The sequence below is a fragment of the Eurosta solidaginis genome, chromosome 4 (genome assembly GCF_040869045.1).
Source record: "Eurosta solidaginis isolate ZX-2024a chromosome 4, ASM4086904v1, whole genome shotgun sequence".
NCBI lineage: Eukaryota > Metazoa > Arthropoda > Insecta > Diptera > Tephritidae > Eurosta > Eurosta solidaginis.
The window spans coordinates 118,121,302-118,143,709 of NC_090322.1; the positions used below are offsets into that span (position 1 = coordinate 118,121,302).

At 37.6% G+C, this 22,408-nt stretch overlaps 1 protein-coding gene across 5 annotated transcripts in view; it reads right to left on the reverse strand.

Moving 5' to 3' along the window:
* Positions 1–209: 209 nt before the first annotated feature.
* LOC137250219 (T-complex protein 1 subunit eta-like) overlaps positions 210–22,408 on the reverse strand; it is a 48,399-nt gene continuing 26,200 nt past the window's right edge. Inside the window, exons 1-10 of one of the 5 annotated variants that reach the window (XR_010952870.1) lie at positions 8,230–8,812; positions 7,939–8,165; positions 7,670–7,878; positions 7,274–7,613; positions 6,930–7,220; positions 6,722–6,874; positions 6,514–6,647; positions 2,165–2,548; positions 1,345–2,105; positions 210–961 (exon numbers count right to left, since the gene is read on the reverse strand). Coding sequence is in view for 2 of the 5 variants with exons in the window: in XM_067782642.1 (XP_067638743.1) it covers positions 6,556–6,647; positions 6,691–6,856 (258 nt within the window). In the remaining 3 variants the exon portion in view is untranslated. Of the gene's footprint in view, positions 962–1,344; positions 2,106–2,164; positions 2,549–6,513; positions 6,665–6,690; positions 6,875–6,929; positions 7,221–7,273; positions 7,614–7,669; positions 7,879–7,938; positions 8,166–8,229; positions 8,825–22,408 lie in introns of those variants that run through there. The other 4 variants (XR_010952869.1, XM_067782642.1, XM_067782641.1 and 1 more) reach the window with 4 other exon arrangements.

The following is a 22,408-nucleotide window of genomic DNA, read 5'->3' on the forward strand; positions in this document are numbered from 1 at the left end:
GTCAAAAGGCGGTCAAATTTTCGGTTTTTTTCTCTACATTTTCGAGTCATTTGACAATCAATTTTACTGCGGTTTTACCGTTTATATAACCGCCATATAACTTGAATTTTACCTGCCGATTTACTTTACCTGTAGCAGCTACGAGAATAAAATATGAACCAAAAAAATTTAATTTTCAATATTTATTTTTAATTATAATAACCAAACATAACATATAATATAAACATTTATTTAAAACATATCATTAGATTTAGTCAATTTTTGCCAAATAAAGAATATATGAGGGGCCTAGATGCAAAACCAGATATTAAAAAAATTTAAAATAATATTTAAATTGCGACAATATTGCATCGCCTAGCAACATTCTAAAAACCCGTATTGAAAATTCATAACAATTTACAAAATTTCAGCTTTTTTGTGCTTTTCTAAGTTTTACATATCATGGATTCATCTGGTTTTGCATCTTGGAGCCTCATATATTCATGAAATTGCAACTTAAATTAATACATTTAATATAAAAAGGAAGTAAGTGCTTTAATAATAACATAAAAATATATTAATTGCTTTGCTATATTGCTGCTGCAGCTAACTTTACATTTGGATAATTCAGAAGTGTGTTATATTCATGTATAATTTGAGTTGTTTACATGGTTTCGAATACAAAATTTGATTATTTGAATCAATTTAAGTCTACAACTTAAAGCTAAGTAGAAATTCAGATTAGATTTACTCTTGTTTTCAAATCAAGAATAATATTCAAAGGTGTCGTGGAATCGGATTGCTGTCGTAATTGAATTTGAAAGTAATAAAGTAAAATATGAATTAAAAAATGTAGGACTAGTAATTGAGTCAGACTTATTATTGTTCTAAATCTAATCATTCAAGCAATAATTCTGAAACCCTAGCAGGAGTATTGATTGGTTTCAAATCTAATTCCAACAGCAATCGTATCACGACATACCTTATTATATAAAAAAAAAAAAAAAATGTAAGGCGCGATAACCTCCGAAGAGATCTAAGGCCGAGCTTCTCTTCCAATTTGCGTTGTGATCCTCTTGATTTTCCCTACAAATTGGCCGGACGGGCCTACATGTTTTATGCCGACTCCGAACGGCATCTGCAAGGCAGATGAGTTTTCACTGAGAGCTTTTCATGGCAGAAATACACCCGGAGGCTTGCCAAACACTGCCGAGGGGCGACCCGCTTAGAAAAATTGTCTTCTAATTTAAAAACCTTATTTCTAAAATTTTGATGTTGCTTTGCCCGGGGTTCGAACCCAGGGCATACGGTGTGGTAGGCGGAGCACGCTAACATCACACCACGGTGGCCGCCGCTTGGTTATACCTTATTATATATGTACATGAAATTGTAACTTAATTTAATACAGTTGATAAAAAAGAAAAGTAAGAATTTTAATAATAAATAAACTCGGCTTATTGGTTTTTATTTTCCAATTGAAATCTTTTCCAAGCGAACAGAAAATAATTTTAAGCTTCAGAAAAAACTCCAATTATTTAAATAATTTACAACTTAAAGCTTAGTAGAAATTCAGATTAGGTTTACTCTTTTTTCAGATCAAGAATATTCAGAGGTGTCGTGGAATCCGATTGCTGTCGTAATTGATGAACTTAAAAATGTACGACTTGTAATTAAGTCAGACTTATTATTGTTCTAAATCCAATTATTCAAGAAATAATTCTGCAACCCTTAGCAGGAGTATTGATTGGTTTCAAATCTAATTCCGACAGCAATCGTATCACATCCCTTATTATATATGTACGTGATAATGCAACTTAAATTAATACTGTTGATATAAAGAAAAGTAAATACTTTAATAATAAATAAACTCTCTTAATTGGTTTTTGTTTTCCAATTGAAATGTTTTCCTGTGCAAGCACATCGCTAACCTGTGTTGACAAAAGATATGATTATACTGTCTTCGATAGATAGTCGGACGAGCCGCTAGAGTAGAGATGACCGTTGTGTCGGTGGCAATGTTACAACAGCAGTTTCTAACTTTACACCATCCGTACAGTGTGATGAATGCTTCACTGCCTTTTCCAATTGCTTGGCGCCAGCAATTTTTGCTGTTTGTAAAGCTTTAGCTGTAATGCAAATATATAGATGGGTTAAAGTGGTTTTCGTATGTTATTCAACAACTCACCCTATACCATCATCACAGCCTCCTCATCGATTGTGAATATGTGTACTGTTTCAGTATTCAGACCCAGTTCGTTTGGTGCAATATTTTCGATTTGATGAATATGTATACTATCCGTTAGGCAGACAATTAGGTGCAATCGATTCATTCATATACTGTGGGTATTTGAGCCGTAGACGCAATGGCAGATATTTTGATTCTTTTTGAAGTGTAACATTTGTAAACAGTTGGGTTTTCTGCTGGCACCATCACCACTAGAGAGCTATTGAAGAAACGCTCGACCAAGATAATATGTGAGATTTACACGCATAGATTTCTTCCACCTTTTCACAGTTATTGATGGAGAAAATGCGAAAGCCATATTTACCATCCAATACCGAAATAGAACTGTAGAAGAAGAAACATTTTATAAAATTTAATAAAATCAAAAAATGATAGTTGTGCTAAAATGGGGTAACGTATTGTATGTTAAAGTATAGCGAAGTCTCAGCGGCTTTGTCCTGGTGAAAATTGAATTTGAATAGGTTTTATTCTTCATTCTTAGAAACATGTACGAAGGTACCTGGTAAGATATTAAAAATCCTCAACGCTTTTTTTGCTATAACTTAAAAAAACTCATATTCAAACTTCTGCTTAACTTCTACATATCAATAGCTACCTTTACCACCAGGAGTCACTATTGCTTCTACGCCTATGCTATTGTTTCCTACATCGATGAGCTTTGTAATAACATAAACAGCTATCTCCACAATCTCTCCAGTTTTGTCGCCTCGCGAAACCTGATATTGTCACCAACCACCTCTTACACCCTAAAATTTTGGGTGTGACTTTTGATCAGGACCTGCATCTTGGAGAGCATGCACTAGCAATTGTAACGAAAATAGTCGTTGGTGTGAGGGCTTAGCCGATCTCCATAGCGCCCGACTATGAGGAGGAGCTGTTTAGGACTGGCATCTACGCCGTTTCGCCTCATAGGAGGGCGGCGGGATGTCGGTGACCAAGAACTGCCAACCCCCTAATCCAGGGTGTTATGCGGACCGTGCTTATTGGACGATTTGTAGCCAGGGGATAAATTCGGCTGTATTCGAACGGAGCCTTCCCGATACCGGACCACCTCGGGAAGTATTGATGGCCTTACCACAGTAAGGGGCGCTGCTGTGGCTGACGGTTCTTTCCCCGTATATAATACTGGACCGCTGAGCCCGCCTTTTCGGGCTGGTGGTCGTACGACCAAGATGAACGACTCATTAGTGCTGATTCAATAAACTCCGTGTTGGAGAAGCACACAAATGAAAAAGAGTAGAAGAGTGGAGAAGGGTACGGAGCAAAGAGCACTCTCGAAGTACCGTGCAGTACTAAGAATTGTACAATGCTTGGGAGCAGTGGTGGACCCAACAGAAGAGGATATCGAGCGCTTGGCATGGGCTCATGAGGCGGTAGAAGTAGGTCGAAGGCAGTTCAAAAGGTTTGCTGCGAGAAACCCTCGGTACTGCAACCGGTATGAGGAGGAAGAAGCGTCGAATGGCAGAATGAAAAGGCAACGTTCGGCGGAAGGCGACAAGCCTGCTTTCAAGAGGCAGAAAGGGCCCAGTCCCAGAGCCGCGACCCAGGGCAGTCCCATAGACAAGACAAGTAGGCCCAAAGCTGTAAGACAGATGGGCCCCAATAGCGAGGTAGCAACTACCTCGAAGATTGCGAGTCAGAGGGAAGTTCCAACTATGGAAGTAGGAGATAAGCCAAAGGAAGATAACGCTAAGACTCCGACTTTCTCGAAGGTGCTAAAGGGAGCTAAGACTCGGGCTTTCTCGGAGGTGCGAAAGGGAAATAACACTAAGACGCCGGCTTTCCCGAGAAGATAAGTGATGTAGCAAAGCAGTCACTGACTGTGGCGCTGGTTGATCGTAGCAATCCTTTCGAACAGATGACTAGTGAAAGGTGGAGATCTGTAGAAAAGGAGCTTATTAGCTTAATGCTTAAGATGATGCGGGAATAACCAAGTAAGCTCCTTCCAACCTTTGATTCGGGGGATGGTATAACGGTATGAAGATGATAGCCTGCGACAACATCGCGAGCTTGCGGTGGCTGGAGGAAGTGGTTCCAAACCTCCAAAGGCAGGGCACGAACGCGCGTTTTGAGATGGTGGATAAAGCGCAAATCCCCAACGTACCAAAAGTTAAGATATGGATACCATGCGTGATGAAGTCGGAGGATACACTGCGACTTTTGCAGAATCAGAATCCGAACATACCGACACAGGATTGGAAGGTACTTACTGTATCTCGGCCTACAGAGGAAGGTCAGTTATACATCTTCCAAATAAACAAGCAGGCGGAGGATATATTGTACGCGCAGCTTAAAAAATGTCCTTAGGTACAGGCAAAATTTATATGCGACTCAGGAAAAGAAGTCGCGGGTATTAAAGTCCTAACACGCTAGACGTGGGCGAAGTCGAAAAGGACCTCAAAAGCATAAGGTAAAAAAGACAGGTGGAGGTAGCCCACGTCACCCCGAATGTATTAGAAGGGGACCAACAGCCAGATGGTGCTGTGAGTCGCACAGAGGAACACCCGGCACAACAGGTACAAGAGGCTGAAGGGGGCTTCGAACACTCTAAACCAAAAGGGTTAGGTGAGGACGACGACGTCACGATGAAGGTGCTGGAGGGGGACAAGCAGCCCATTGGTGCTGCGAGTCCTACAGATAAACCTCCAACACAGTAAAGTGGCGTCGAGCGAACTCCTCCTCCTAACGCGCTGATACAGGAGCCGTGGCTTCCATCGGGAGGAAAGGTTTCTGGACTTAGCGCGCGCGGATTTGGCGTTTACTATGCGCAAACGGAAGGACGGGTGCGAGCTGTAGTAATGGTAAGGAAACAACTGCATTCATATATGCTGCCTAATTACACTACTGAGGACCTCGTAGTGGTGGTGAAATCGCCGGGCTCAGATGGTACATGTCCGGCCATGCTACAAGTTTCAAGTAGGGCGGTGGTGGGATGGCTTAAAATAATATTCGATGGGTGCATAAACTAAATCATGTACCGCACTCTTGGAGAACTGCTCGTGTAGCTTTCCTACCAAAGGCGGGGAAGATCGGTCACGTGTATCCCAAAGATTATAGACCCAATAGCTTAACATCATTTCTGCTCAAAACCTTTGAGAGGCTGATAGATGTGTACATAAAGTCCAACGTGGATGAAAGCTGCTCTCCACAACACAACAGGCGTACACCAAAGGCAAGTCAGTAGACACCGCATTGCATAGGGTGGTAATAAGCATAGAAAAAGCCCTGGAATATAAGGAATATGCTCTAGAAGTCTTCTTAAGCATTGCCGGGGCTTTCTAAATGGGCGATTATTGATGATCTTAATTACGTAAAAGTACATCCAGCCTTACCCAGATGGATCGACTGCATGTTAAACTGCAGTAAGGTTACATCGCAATGGGGATTGTACGTGGCCACGAAATTAGTGGACAGGGGCACTCCGCAGGGAGGGGTGCTATCACCTCTGCTGTGGACGCTGGTCATTAACCAACTGCTTAGAGGATCCTACGAGGGACCAGAAAAACTTACGGTTTACGCAGATGACGTTGCATGTGGTCTTGTTTACAAAGAGGTACAAGGTCCCTAATTGGACCAGGCCTAAGTTAGGAGGGGCGACCCTACGGGAGAAACCTTGCACAAAATATCTAGGAATGATCCTAGACAGTAAGCTGTCATGGAAGCTCAACGTGGAGGAGAGGGTGAGGAAGGCTTCAACGGAACTTTATGCATGTAAAAGAATGCAAAAGAACCGGCATATACGCTCAGAAGGAACTCGATGACGATGCCTCAAAACTAACAACCAGAAGCAATAATTATCATTTCACTGACACAAATTTTATAGTTTTTTTTTCGGGATTTGGACACAATGTTGTTGTTGTTTTTGTAGCGATAAGGTTGCTCCCCGAAGGCTTTGGGGAGTGTTATCGATGTGATGGTCCTTCCGCCGGATACAGATCCGGTACGCTCCGGTAACACAGCACCATTAAAGTGCTAGCCCGACCATCTCGGGAACGATTTATGTGGCCACATTAAACCTTCAGGCCATCCCTCCCTACCTACCCACCTCAGACGAACGATTCGCCTCCAAACGATTTCGTCTAGCAATGGTATTCTCTATCATTTTCGTTCGGTCTTTACCTTTCTAACTAACAGGAAGGCAAAAGTAATTGTCAAGTGATAAGTTGCCATTGTTTAACATAGTGCAAATACACTAGCGATTCGACTCTGATCCGCATCGAAAGTTCGTTTCGTAATAGAGAATGAGGCCCTAAGATTAGACATTTTTTTCAATTTGTATTTTGACTTACCAGCAACAACAGAATCATGTTTAATTGTACGCCGCACAAGCATTATAGCAGAATGTAACGAAGCTCAGTTTCTTCCAAAAATTGTTTAACACTGCCACGTAAAATCAATGTACTTGTTCTAGCATTAACGCAACCTTTAAATAATTATAAACTATAAAAATGAAATTAATGTCAAACCTTGGAAAATGTTGAAACGTTCACCACCAACCTGACGTTCTTCAAAGTAATCACATTGACCCAAAACACTTGAATTAATATCATTAGCTGTAGTCATAACAGCACCACCACAAGCTTTCATTCTACGTTTCCAATCTTCTTCTGGTACATGAACAGCACAGAACATATCACGATCTGCAAAATACTGTGTAGCAACATCACCAATTGGTAATTTAGAAAACACAACATTGGCGCCTTACTTAGCTAGTTTATTCTACAGAATACGCCATTCAGCATCAACAATTTTCTGATACTCTTGGCCATTGGAGGACATTGCTGTGGCAGATCATTTTTCCAATAAAGCACTTTGTTGCTCCTTTGATTGGCGCTTCGACATGTACAGCCATTTCATATTTTAGCATGCATAATTGTAATGCTTTACGTATAGCTTTAATGATGATACGTGCATGCACGCCTTCCTCAACATCTGGCTTAACTTGTTTTAAGATTTCACATGCTTAAAATACTACTGAAGTGGTGCCATCGCCGACCTGATAAGAGAAACATTTTTATTCTACACATTCTAATATAACAAAAAACTTACCTCAGCATTTCGAAATTTGGCGATGTCTACTAGAGTTTTATGGCTGGATTCACAATATCCAATAGTTTCATAATGCTTGCCCCAATGATTGAAATTGTGGCCTTACCACTGGAATCAACAATATGCTTGTCCGTACTACGTGAACCCAATGTAGTGCGTACAGTGCCACAATTGAATGCGAGGCATTGATGTTGGATATGAGTTGAGGTTTACCATGAGAGCTATCGGTACCCAAGTATTTTTTACACAAATACTCATGTACCCAATACAAGTTCAGGACGTTCATATTTATCGACACGCTGTCCGGTATGGCCCAAATGTTGGAAATATGCAGTTGGCACTGTTGAGAAAAATATGGATCAATGAACACAAGTAAAAGTGAAAGATTTTTTTTACCATCTCTTGTTACTTTACACATTAGATATTGGAAACGACGACCAGCATCTACAAGTTGCTATTGAGCCTTGCAACGATTACATCTAATTGCACCCAATTCACCAAAATTTACAATGGGTGGCTCATATTCACCCTCAACCGTGCGTGCCATTGGTGAGACGGTAAGTGTAATGGACAAAGCTGTTGCAGGTATGTAATACAAAGACGACCTGCAAAGAAGAAAGATCTATGTAATTGCCAAACAAAACATTAATTTCGATTATCGATACCTAACGTAACGTGGCGAGGAGTTACCCTGATCTTCTACCACATATTTTGTGGTCACCAATGGTGGTAATAAACCCTGTTCATTAGTAATAAAAGCACCACCAGCGCTATTTTGATTTTCAATGATAACGCTTATCGGATTTGGCATCTGATCGGGATCTAAACGGCGTTGGGCTTGATCATACTGTTGCGGCTGTTGATATTTACCAGTAACAGGTGCAGGTGGTTGCTAAAGAAAATAACACAAAAATAATCATCACCAAATTTGTAAATTATTAGTTTTATTAGCATACATTATAACCAGGTTGTCCGGACGTGTCCGGGTATTGGGGGTTGACCCGGCTTGGGTGGTTGACTGAGCATTGGCGTCTGTCCAGGTTGTGTTGGTGGCATCATAAAAGCCATCAATAACAAGTGCCAAGAATATATCCGCGGCATACCTGCCGACCAAAATGATTCAAGAGGTTATGATTGCCAACATCACCTACCCGTGGCGAATCCTGTACCTAACAATTTGGTGTGAACAATTGGTGCCAGTTAACCCTCTGAAATAATCGGCGCAATTGTACGCCATTGTGTTGCATTAATTTGGCAAAATGCAAAAAGTTTTCATCCTCCTCCCGTGACCATTCTGTCTTCTTTATGCTAGGATCAAGCCATTTGTACCAGCGTGCCTTACATTGCTTGGCGGTGCAGCAGTGATGCAATACGTGACCACTGGTTTTTGCCATATTTCATTACAGCTGCTTTGAGGATTTCATCCTGAAAGTTATCAATTTAGTTAATAAACGGCCAAGAGTAACCAGTCGCGTCAAATGCTTGCCCGACGGTCGGTGACGTCCACGGATGCAAAGGATGCACCTAGTGCAACCGGAGCTAACAAAAAAGCTAAAATAGAAAAAAATGAAAATGTAACTGGGTTCTTCGAGCTTAGTAGTGAGGATTTGGTGAAATATAAAGGTGAGGATTCCATGTGCAAGGCAATGTTCAAAATCAATGAAAAATTGAGTGTTGCATCCATCAAATCAAATGAAAATTCTAATGTTAATTTCAACATGGCTCAAGCCATGGATATAGAATTGAAGTTTGGGGATGATGAAAGCAAAAAAGGCGCCAAAAGCGCCAAAAATGGCGGGAAAGAAGAAAGCAACAATAATAGTGTGACATTAGGCAATGCTAGTGGTAGTGTAGAAATGGAAGGAAATGAAACAGACACAGCTAAGGGCACGAACCCAAACATAAGTACAGTTACAACCACAAATATAGGTAATGCACAAAACAGTGCAAGACAAAAATATGAGGACAGACCGTTAATACAATACCCTCAAAATTTCCAAGGTGAAATTTTTGTGCTAGTAGACTCTTCGTCACATGCCACATTGAAAAATGAAAAAATGACAAATAGTCTCACACTATTCAGTCAAATAAGAGACATGCGTATAAAAGACATTGACCACATCCAAGCCATTGGAAGAACGTTATATAAAATTATCTTTAAAAGTACATATCATGCTAATAACTTTGTTATAGACCAACGTGTTATCCAAAGAGACTTGAAACCATTCATTCCAAGAACTGCCTTGGAAATATATGGAATTGTAAAAGGAGTCCCACTCTGCTTCTCAGATGATGATGTTGCCAAAGAAGCAATCACGACTATACCTATAGTGTCGGTGAAACGCTTTACACGAAAAGACCCCAACACTGACAAGTATATTTCGACTATGACTTTAAAAATTGGGTTTTCAGGAAATAACATTCCTACCCACATTATATACAACTATGCAAAGCTAAATGTTGAGTTTTTCATCCCTCCCCTCAGACAATGTGAAAATTGTGGCAGAATTGGTCACACAAATATGTCGTGTAAAACGAAGACACGTTGCTTAACATGTGGTAAAGCTGAATGTCAAAATCCAAAATGTGTATCTAACACCTGCATTCTATGCAATAATCAAGGCCACTCAGCCAGAGATAGGAATATATGCCCACAGTGGGAAAAAGAAGCAAAGATTGCCCGCGTCAGGGCTGTCAAGAAGCTAACAAGAACGGAGGCACTGGATTTGTACTACCCACGTGGTGGTAACAGATTTGAAATGCTTGAAGTTGAGGAAACAGATTTCCGTGCGTTGGAAAATGAATATTCAAACATTTTTGATAAAGACACTGAAATAAATAGAAATTTCACCAAAAAACAATATAGCCATGTGGCCAAAAAGGGCAATGAAAGATACATGACCCCACCTTCCAGAGAATCTCCTTCCAAAATAGTTAGACAAAAAAATCCAATTAATCCTGTATTCAACTCTCCTGAATACCAAAAAGGATTAGTATCCCAATTTGAAAAGGTCATAAATCAATTAATTAAAATCTCCCAAAAAATATCTCTAGAACATAACAACTCCAACGCTCCCCTCAAAGGCCAATTTGAAGCAATAATTGCTCAAAAAGATACTCTCCATATTCAACAATCAAATCCCTTCAAAAATCATGAAAATAATGCAATATAATTGTCAATCATTAAAAGCTAATATAAACACAATAGAATTTTACCTAAACAAATACAATTTTGACTTCGCTTGCTTAAGCGAAGTATTCTTATCCAGAAACACATCTCATAGAAAAATACTCAATTTTAATTTATGTAAAAAACATAGGAATGATGGCTATGGTGGCGTAGGCATAGCTGTCAAACGAGAAATCAAATTCCACAAAATTTATTTCAATAGTGAATATGATGTTTTAATTATACAAACAAAAAACTTAAGTCCAAACATAATAATTTGCAGCATATATTTCCCTTCAAATATAAATACCAGTAACTTCACTGGTGAAATTTCCAGAATTTTAAATTTTTTAGAACGATACAACAATGTTTTTTTAATTGGTGATTTTAATGCAAGATCCACTGCTTGGGGTGACACATGTGAGTCAAATAAGGGAAAACACTTAAATCATCTCATACAACAATCCAACTTTACCAATATAAATGATGGCACCTACACATTTAAAAGAGACATCCGTACAAACAACGGATCAGTACTCGACTTATGTTTCGTCAATAACAATTTCATATACAAATTTTCTGTAGATCAAACCAGAATTGGAGGAAACCATCACTTTCCTATTACAATAGAAACTAACAACATTAGCACATACATCACTAAATTCATTTCCAAAAAAAAACTCATCAAGTCACTAAATGAACTTGAATGCGACTCGTCTCTAGGTGTTTTTGAAGAAAAAATCAAAGATGAAATCAAAGATACTACATATGTTGTTAAGAATAACCGAATCCCCAAATCTTGGTGGAATGAGGAAATAAACAAATCATACAGACTTCTTATTGTGGCATTCAAGAAGGCCAAACTCATCCCCAATCCCGAAAATTTTGAAAATTTAATTACAACCAAAAAACAATGGAAAAAAGATGTGAAAAGGGCAAAAAAAAAACAATTTTAATAATAAAATTGAATAATTAGATCTGAGTAAAGGCAAAGGTGCATGGAAATTTGTAATGGCCCTTAGAGGAGACTTCAGTCAAAATATCTCTCAAACATGGTGTGATAACTACAATAAAGATTTCTTGAATATGTTGAACGAACAAGTGCCAAGTAACTCTTTAAGACTTGCAATAAACACCGAAGTGGAACCAAACCTTGATTTAGCTTTCACATTTGAAGAAATCCAACTAGTTTTGGCCAATAAAAAAAGGACTCTGCTGCCGGTATTGACGGCATATCATACAATATGATCAAAGCGTTACCAGAGCTGACACTAAACAATTTAAAAACAATACTAAATGACCTTTTCTTATCAAATCAAATTCCTGACCATTGGAGAGCAATTAAAGTAGTTCCGATTCCAAAAAAAAGATGCTGATCTAAGTCAATATCAAAATTTCAGACCGATTTCCTTAATACCTGTACTCTTAAAAATTATTAACTCATGTATAAAAAACAGATTATACAACTTTCTAGAAACCAACAATTGCCTTCCCAAAAATTCCTTTGCTTACAGGAAAAACAAATCATGCTCTGTATGTCTAAATTACATCCTACACAATTTCAGTGTATCAAAAAATGAGAAAAAACACGTAATTCTCTGCTCCACCGACATATCCAACGCATACAACTGCGTCGACATAAGCGCTCTTAAAGATATGCTTTTTGAACTACAAATTGATCAGCTATACATTGAATGGATAATAAACTTCCTAGCCCTCAGAACTCTTAACATAGGCAAGGAGGTCATTAATATTTACAATGGAATTCCCCAAGGTAGCTGTTTATCTCCCATACTATTTAACATTTATACATCCAAACTTCATGATACTTCTAATACCAACACTCAAATATATCAATTCGCAGACGATTTTTTCTTTGTTGCTTCTGGTGAAACCATAGATGCCGCCAAGATAAATCTACAATATACCTTAAACCGGTTTGCAGACAAGTGCTCTGAACTGAACCTAAGCTTCAATTCAAGCAAAACAAAAATTATGCACCTAAATAGAGGCCCGCTAAAAGATATTCAAATTAGTGTTCACAACCAAACACTCCCACAAGTTCAAAACTTAAACATTTTGGGAAGAATCAGAAACAGTTCCCTCACAATCAAAGATCATTACGATTCTGTAATTAAAAAAAACAGACAACAACATTAACTTTTTCAAATATCTCACCAATATTAAATCAGGGCTACATCCACAAAAAGCTTTAAATATATATAAAACGTTAATTAGATCAAAAATAGAATACTGTGGTACCACGGCATCCAACAGCCCTAATGCAAATACCAAGAAAATAATAACTTTGCAAAATAAATTTCTAAGAAGGTGTTTAGGAGCCACCCCTTCCACAGCCATTCCCTTGCTTTATGCAATTCCAAATGAACTTCCTGCCTCTGAACGTGCAACGTGGTTGACAGCTAAAGAGCTGGTGAAAATCTTTGCATATGATGATCCTATCAAATATTCCATTTGTAATAATGCTAGTCTCAATTCTAGCTACTCAAAAACCTACAATCGTTTCTCGGCGATTCTTGACAGCCTTGACGTGGTGAATCCCCATGTACTGTGTCCTCTTTCTGACCTGGTGGTCCTAGATAAATTGTTTTCTGGAAAGAAAGCAAATATGACAAGTGAAAGTGTTCAGGCCAATTTCTCAAGCATTCTAAATGACTACAAAGCCAATCTTTTTCACATAATGTTCACCGATACATCTCTTTCACACAATACGACTGGATGTGGCATATATAACCATTCCTCGAATCTAGAACATAGCTTTAATTTTAATTTTAAATCCTCATCTATTTTTGGTGAATTGATGGCTATACAAGAAGCCATCAACATAGCCATAAATAACAAATGTGATAAACTGGTGATATTTACGAACAGTTTGGGTTCGTGCCAAGCACTCCTAAACCCAAAAGCAACCAATAGCATTGTATATAATATTCATCAAGACATCATGAGTTATAATTTTAGACAGATCCACATTGTCTGGATACCTAGCCATAAAGGTATCCCAGGCAACGAAAAAGCTGATGAAATAGCCAAAAAAGCAACGATTAATAGTCCGAATAAAAGTTTTAAACTTACAATTGACGAATCTCTCAAGCTAATAAAAACTAATATTCATGATGACTGGTATGAAGAATTTTTAAATTATGCGAGTGATAAACCCAACTTATTCGCAACAACATACCCCATTAGAAAAAACAAAACTTGGTTCAAAAATATAGATATACCTACTACAGAAATTAAAACAATAAATAGAATCCTCACCGGTCATACCTATGACAAGCAATACTTACAAAAAATAAAGGCAATCAACTCAACACGGTGTCGCTGTTGTCAAACAGACAGCTACTATCACCAAACCTTCCTATGCAGAAACCTAAATGATATAAGATCTGAATTCAATTTATTTAACAACAACTTCAGTTTTGAAGATATTTTTAGTGGTAACAACACAACCAAGATTACTCAACTTGCCTCATTTTCAAAAAAAGTACAAGTTAAATTCTAAAATCTGTGATTAAAAATTACAAGAGCAATATACACTTTTTCTATACTCTTCTCATTTTTAATTATATTATTTTAATATAAAACTTCAATATACCAATATCGACAATTATATGTATATGTACATACAAAACTTTCATTTAAACGAACATGCCAAAATGGGCATTCATACGTATCCACTGATCTCATTCGCGATACAGTATAAATTCGAAGCACTTAAAAGTCAACATATGTGCTTTCGCTTTAAGGCAAAAACCAAACCAATAAAACAGATATAAAAAATGCAACCCTACTTAGTACATGAAAGCTATCGTTCAACATACAATCTTTGTAATTTCGTTACGAAGGCAAAGCAATCATTGTAAAGATTCATCCTTGCAAAACTAAACCAACCTCTACAAAGAAAACAACAAACGGAAAACAGGAACAAGCTGAAGACAACAACAAGCTGAAGAAAAAACAATCCGATATATAACCTGGCGTTATGGACTAACGTCCGTGCCATTCATTCAACCAAACCCAAAAAAAAAAAAAAAAAAAACTAACACCAAACAACTTTTAAATTATAAGTTTGCGCACTTTAAAATATATATATTTGTGATCTGGAGAACTCCCTCTTAATTTTAAATCTTTCCGGAGATATTCAACTTAAAACTCTCAAAATTTAAAAAATTTTCCATCACCAAATGTTTTGCTGTCTCTGCTGAATTAGAAATGGCGGATTTTTTGCACGCAAAAATTACGTATTTTGCTATCCCTATAAAAGAAAATAGGTGCGAGAGAGCACGATACATTGTGGGAAAGCTAAATTTGTCAACATGCTATTTCATTTGGACAATTTTTCATTCCAAATCGTCACCCCTGTCAAAAATTCGTGTGGCTGTGTGCGTTTTTGGTCACGCGATTTTTGCAGGGTATGTTCGTTTCGTTTTCTGTAGTCGATTTTTTGTCAGCTAACCACTTTGGCTCATCTCTACAGCAACAACATATCTTTGTTCAGATTGTCAAAATCAGCGTACTGGTTTTAGACGAATGTAATGGAATGAAAACATAAAACTTAGCAGTTTTTGTGTGTAGTAAGAAAATGTTATCAATTGTGACGTTCCAATGAAACGTGATCCAGATACGGATAGAGAGTTAACATGCGAATGCAACAACAATGTGACCAATATGGATCAATTTGTTGTTGCATTTGCATGTTAAATTTCCATCCGTATCTGGATCACGTTTTATTGGAACACGAGGAATGTGTTGGTTTCATTCTGCTATCTCCTTCTGACAATCCCGACTCCAGTGAAATGAAAAAAATAAAATCAGCTGGTGAGGCAGGCGGAGCACGCTGTGAGGTTCCATTTCGGAACCACTGAAAAATGATGTGCGCTTTGCACACCCAACACCAAACACGTATTTTTATTTAGTTTCTTTTTACTTTATTTAAGATAGTTTAATAATTGTAGTACAATAAATGCTTTTAGTTTACTTTTGCACTTATTTTAGTTTTACTTCAGGTTGTACTTTTTAATTTTTATTCCAATTAAAAGTTTAATTTTGTTTAGCAAACGTTTTTCTTTCTTGTCCACATTTTTATTGATGGCCGGTCTTTTTCTGCCGAGCCGAATTGCTTTGTTTCCAAGTTGTTCCAACGCCTGTTGTCCGTTCACAGGAGACAACGGGTGTTGCAGCAATTTGGAAGCAGGGTGACATTTTTATTATTTGTTAGGCTCCTGTGACATCATCCCCCTTTGGGAAAAAAAGGTTGAAGTCGACAAGTTGATCAAGTTTGTCGGCTTCAACTTTTTTTTGGTGGTATGAGTTTTAAATAATACCTTTCGAATGTCAAATTGAAAACGAAAAAAAAAATCTGGACTCTTGTGGCAGATATACTTAAGTTAACTTAGTTAATATAATTAATTACATTTGTATTTTAAGCTTCATATTTACGTATATGAATATTTGTAGTTTTTGTTTGTGTTTTTTTTTTTTTTGTAAGTTAGCTTAGTTAATTCAATTAATTACATTGGTGTTAGTTTATTTAAATATAAGGTAACTATTTTACTCTATTAAAATTTTATTAGTGCAATGTTTTGTTTTTGTATTTTCGTATGCACAATATTTCTTCTTGTTTTAGGTTAGTTATTTCATTTTTGTACAATTGTCTTCTTATTTTAGGTATTGTGTGTTAAATATTTTGTTCTTACACAAAAAAATTTAATTTAAAAATATGATTTTTTTTTTTAGTTTAAATATGATTGGTTTTTCTACGGTAATATAAAATGTCACTTTACTTTTATAAGTCTATTTTTGTGTACTTCTTTTTCTTTTTTTGTGTTTTATCAAAAATAGTTACATTAGGTTCGTTAATTTTGGTTATAGTAAACGGACCTTGATTTCTGTAAATGTACTTTATCTCCGATTTTGACAATTAACGGACGAGCCGTTTTATCATAAAGATTTTTACTTTGTAACTTATTCTTATTTATTAGGTTTTGTGCAATTTTTGTGCTTTCTGCATTCTAAATTTATCTTCATTAGTATAGTTTTCGACATTATAAATTGGGTCAATTTTTTCTTTTGTTAACTCATTAGGCAAAGTTGCTTTTTCCCAAAAACTAACTCGAAAGGCGAAAATTGATTGTTGTCAAAAACTGTGCTACTCGTAGTATTGTGTAGGAAAGTAAAGTGCTTTAAATAAACATCCCAATCAGAAAAAGTATCTTTCAAATATGCACGTAAGTATTCATTTAAAACTTTGATTACGTTCAATTATTAAAAAATTATGTTTAATATGTAAAACTTTAGTTAATTCTTCGAATAATTCATTTTTAAATTCTATACCTAAATCTGATTTTATGGCATTCATTGTGCCGTATGTTAAAATGAATCCTTCAAAAAGTGCAGATGCAATTGTTTTTGCTGATTTGTCTGGCACAGCGACTGTTACCTGGTATTTAGTCATGTCGCAAATCATGGTAAGTGCGAACTTGTTACCATATTTGGACTCAGGTAGGGGTCCTATTGTGTCAATTACTAGTATATCGAATGGTTTACAAGGAGTTGGTGTTAAAACAAGTTTTTCTTTTGTTTTAGGTTTAACCTTGTTTAAAAGACAATCTTTACAACTTTTGATATATTTCGATATATCACGAGTCATATATTTCCAATAAAATTTTGTTCGTAGTTTTGCGTATAATTTTTTCATACCACAATTTCCACCAGAAATGGGGTCGTTATGGTAAATTTTCATTAGCTTTAATTTTGTATCCCCATCTGTTACTGTCTCCACTGGATCTGTTAGTATGATTTCTAATGATTTTAAAATCTTATTTTTAATATCTTTGATATTTGTAATATTATAAGGTTTGAATAAAATATCATTTTTAGGCCATTCAATCTGCTTAATTTTGCGTTTGCCGGCTTCTGATTCAAGCCTCGAAAGTAATTTCTATAAAGTCATAATTTCGTTAACAAGCTCAAAACTAAGTAACTCGAGTTTTTTATGTTTAATATGCGCAAAAATTCTTAAACTTGTTGTTTTATTATTTTTATCGTACGTAATTTCAGATCTTATTCGTGGAATCTTTTTTGAAAAATTAAATTAAAATTTGTCGTAAACGTGTAAAGTAAGTTGTTTTTCGTTGTTTTTGTCTGTTTTCCTAGGAAGGTTATTGTCGTTTTGCCGTTTTGTCATTGATCTTGTCTGTACTGCTAAAATGTGTTTGTTAGCTTCTTTAATCTCATCCATTGTAATGCGCGATATTGCATCAGCGCCAACGTTTGATTTACCCTTTGTATAAACTATAGTAAAGTTGTATTCTGCTAATTCTAGCCTAATTCTCGAAAATTCTGAAGAGGGGTATCTCATATTGAAAAGGTATACTAGAGGTCTATGATCTGACTTTACAATGAAATGGGTACCATACACATATGGTCAAAATTGCTTGATTGCAAAGTAAATAGCTAAGAGTTCCAATTCTATAATTCGGTTTTTCTGCTTTCGGTTTCACTGCCTTGCTGTCCTTCACTTAAAATAGCGCCACATCCAGTTAGGGAAGCATTAACGGTAATAGTGAATTGTTTAGTAAAATCTGGATATTGAAGTAATTTTGGTGAAAGTAGTGCTGCTTTCAAAGATAAAAATGCTCTTTCGCACTCAACATCCCATACAAATTCAATTCTTTTTCTGCTTAGTTGGTTTAGAGGCGCTGCAAGAGACGCAAAATTAGGTATAAACCGTCTGCAATAGTTTGCAAACGCGACGAATCCTCGTACCGCGTCTTTGTCAGTCGGTTTTGTATACTTTTTAATTGCGTTTATTTTGGAGTCGTCTGGCAACATACCTTTGGCTGAACATTTGTGACCTAAAAATGTAACTTCCGGTCGTAAAAAGTTGTATTTATTTGGGTTAAGCTTGAAATTGAAAGACCTACAAGTATTGAAAACTTTAGAAAGATTTTTAATATGGTGTGCTTCACTATAACCTATAACGATAATATCGTCGACGTACAAAAATGCGACGTTGGGTGGTATACCCGAAAAAGCTATTGTCATCATTCGTGAGAATGAATTTGGTGCTATATTTAAACCGAATGGAAGCACTTTCCATCTAAATGCACCTCGTTCAGTGCTGAAAGAAGTAATGTCACGTAAGTTAGGATGCAAGGGGATTCGATGAAATCCCGAAAAAAGGTCTAATGTCGAAAAATACTTTGCTATACCGAGATTATCTAAAATATCGTCAACTCTAGCTAGTGGAAATTTATCAGCAATGAGTTTTTTGTTTACTGCGCGAAAATCTACGCACATACGATAAGCTTTTTGACTATTAGTATCCTTCTTTGGGACTACATTCAAAGGACTATTGTAATTGAAGTAACTGGGTTCACTCAAATCGTTTTCTAACAGTTTATTTACTTGGCGATTTATCTCTTCGCGTTGAGAGTATGGTAATCGATAGTTTTTAACATATACCGGCTCATTGTCTGTCAGTCTTAATTATTGCTCGCAGAAGTTGTTTAAGCGTCAAGAGCGAAAATGTCGGCATAATCTATGCAAAGGTCAATTAATTTGCGTTTCGCTTGACCGTTTGTGGCTGAGTGATAAGGGGCCGTAGTTTTATGGTATTTGACGCCTACTTGGCTTAAGAATTCTTTGAACTCCGCAGACTTGAAATTCGTTCCGTTGTCAGAAACGAGTACTTCCGGGATCCCATACGCAGCAAATACGTCATCCAGCAGGCCAATTGTAGCGGTTGAGGTCATTATTTTGGTAGTCTTGACTTCGAGCCACTTGGAGTAAGCGTCGGTGATAATGAGCAGCATCATACCTTCGACAGGTCCTGCGTAGTCGATGTAAATTCGTTCCCATAGGCCTTTTGGGTACTCCCAATGATGGTTGGTGATCTTCGGTGGTTTATTCGCATTTTTTGCGCAACATTCGCATGATTTAGTCGAATTTTCGATGTCTTTATCGAACCTGGCCAGTATATAAAAGAAAGTGCGATGCTTTTCATTTGAACAACACCCAGGCGTGCCTTGTGTAATTCTTGAAGTAATAACTTTCGAAGTTTCATAGGAATAACGACTCGATGCTCGAATGTAAGACAACCACATGATACTTGGTACTGGCATTCTGGGGCTTTGTATCCCGCTCTGGTGAGGCATTGACCTTTTTCTATTATTTGAAGTATTTTTCGCAAACTTTGATCCCTACGGGTTTCTTGGGCGATAAGTGGAGCTGTAACTGGTAGTTGGCTAATCTGCCGTATCATAAAATTATCCAATTCATCACCACATACCGTGCTGTGTTGCCGTAGCTTATTTGTTGAACCCGGTAAGCGGGAGAGGTAATCTGCATTACCATTTTCCTTAGATTTTTTTATAGAGACATCGAAGTTAAAGTTGCTCAGGAAATCAGCGTAGTTTGCCATTCGGGATATACATAATACCGGCAGGGATTTCGTTGGATGTAATATCTGAGCCAGCGGTTTATTGTCTGTTATCAATGTAAAATGTCTCGCATATAAGTATTTGAAAAACTTTTGCACGGCCCATACAATTGCAAGTGCCTCTTTGTCAATTTGGGAGTAGCGTTGTTCTGTTTGACTCATGGTACGACTCGCGTATGCATTTGGTCGTTCCGTGTTGTTGTCAAGCGGTGCGACAACACAGCACCTAAGCCTGTTTTACTCGCATCCGTTGCTAATACTAGTGGGAGTGTTGTTTCATACGGCATTAGCACTTGTGGTGAAACCAAAATTTGCTTTATGCTCTTATACGCCGATTCGGCGGCCCGTGGCCAATAAAATTTCCCTTTTTTGATAATATCACGTAATGGTCTTTCTAGTGTTGCTAAGTTCGGTACAAAATTAGAATAATATGTTGCCTTACCTAGGAATAGTTGTAGTTGCTCGATTGTTGTGGGTCTCGGTGCATGTAGTATAGCGTCGATATGCTTGGTTGATTTGTGTATGCCTTGGGCATCGATCCTGTGCCCTAAGAACTCGATTGCAGATGCAGCAAATACACATTTGGATTTATTTAATTTGAACCCGAGATTTGTGAGTTTCTCTAACGTCCGATCCAACGTTGTTCATTGATATTTTTGGCGTATATGATGATATCGTCGAAAAAATTTCTAACGTTTGGTATATCTTGTAATGTCGTTTCCATCGTGCCAAATTGCAGATATGTTAGCAGCACCATAAACTGCACGTGTTGGGCGAATGAGCGTTCAGTGTTAGTACATGGGCAAACTCTTGATCGATTCGTAGGTGTGAGTAGGCGTCGGTCACATCCAAATGAGCAAATACTGTGGCGCCCCTCATTTGGTTAAAAATGTTTCCTGCTTTGGGGATTGGATACTCATCAATTATCATCTGCGGATTGACAGTTGGCTTGTAATTCCCAGTTATACGTATTCCACCATTTTTCTTTGTAACTACATGTGTAGTAGATGCCCACTCAGAATACTCGGCCCGTTCGTAGAAACCAGCAGCGATTTTTGCGTCAATTTCCTTAGCATATGCATCTCGTAATGCGAATGGAACTTCTCTCGCTCGTGCAAATACGGGTTTAGCATCTGGTTTAAGGTGCACCTTTGCTGCAGGGCCCCTAAACGTTCCTGCTACCGAACCAAAGGCGGCCTCCCAATGTCTCAAAATCTGTTGCAAACGTAGTCTCTCATTTCCAGCGAGGTTAGCTGTTTGCACTGAAACTGTTTTTATTGAACTATTTTTTTGAAATGATGTGTCTGTTGTTGTATCTGATGCGAACATTTCAGTGAAATTTATTTCATGTACGAAATGTGAAATCCACTCTCGTCCACACAACGTCTCGAAATTACCCTCAACAACATATATATTTAGTTTGCGTGTGGTTTTCCCGTATGTTATGTTACCAACTGCACGTCCAATGCAATTAACTTTATGTCCCGTGTAACTTGAAAACTTGCGATCCGTTGGCTTCAACCTTGCTGTCAGCTTCAACTTGCGGAATAATTTCGTGTTTATTATGCTGCAGTGACCCCCCGTATCTAACTCCAACTGTATTTGCTTTCCGTCAATTAGCATTGTAATCATTTTTCTACCGAAAGTATTCATAGCATTGACGCTACCCTCTTGACGTAAAATTTGTACTGGTTCACATTCATTTGTCTCTTCGAGTTCAGATATCTGTTTACCACTCGAGCGGCATACTTTGCTTATGTGGCCCGTTTTTCCGCATGTAAAACATTTGGCATTTTTGAATTTGCATTCTTTGCGTAAGTGTTGATCTCCACATCCAAAGCAAGTTCCGGTTAGTGAAGAGTTTGTATTCTTGTTAGGATTCTTTTTAATAGAAGTCAGTCCCACTTTGTGTGTCGGTTCTGTTTCCAGTCCTTCAGTCGCGTTTACCATACCCGTGGCTCGTTGGGTCAGTTCTTTTGAATATGCAATGTCATACGCCTCTGAGAAATGTTTCGGTTGTTTTGTGATAATTTCGTCACAGATACTGCGTGACTCCATACCGAAAAGCATTTGCTCTGTAAGCATCCTATCTAGGAACGCGCCATAATCGCAAAAAATTGCTGCTTGCTTCAATCGTACTGTGTACGTGGATATCGATTCTCCTGCTTCCTGCTTTAATTTGCGGAATTTGAAGCTTTCAGCGTATATATTTCTTTTGCCGTCGAAATGTTTAATTAGCACCTCTTTAATTTCGTTGTATGGTAATTCTTCAGGTTGCTTTGGACTTATTAAAATGCGAAGTGCTGTATTCAGTTCCGTGCCCATGTGTACTGGGGCATAGTTTGGGTACTCCGTCGTTGGAATTTTACTTAATTGCAGTGCCCACTCAAAACGAGTGAAATACTCGTGTACTGTTGCCCCTTCGCCGCTTTTGAAGCCAGTCATTGCAAATGGCGGTACTCGTGGGGATAAAGAATTTGTTGCAGCAGCTGCTCTAGCC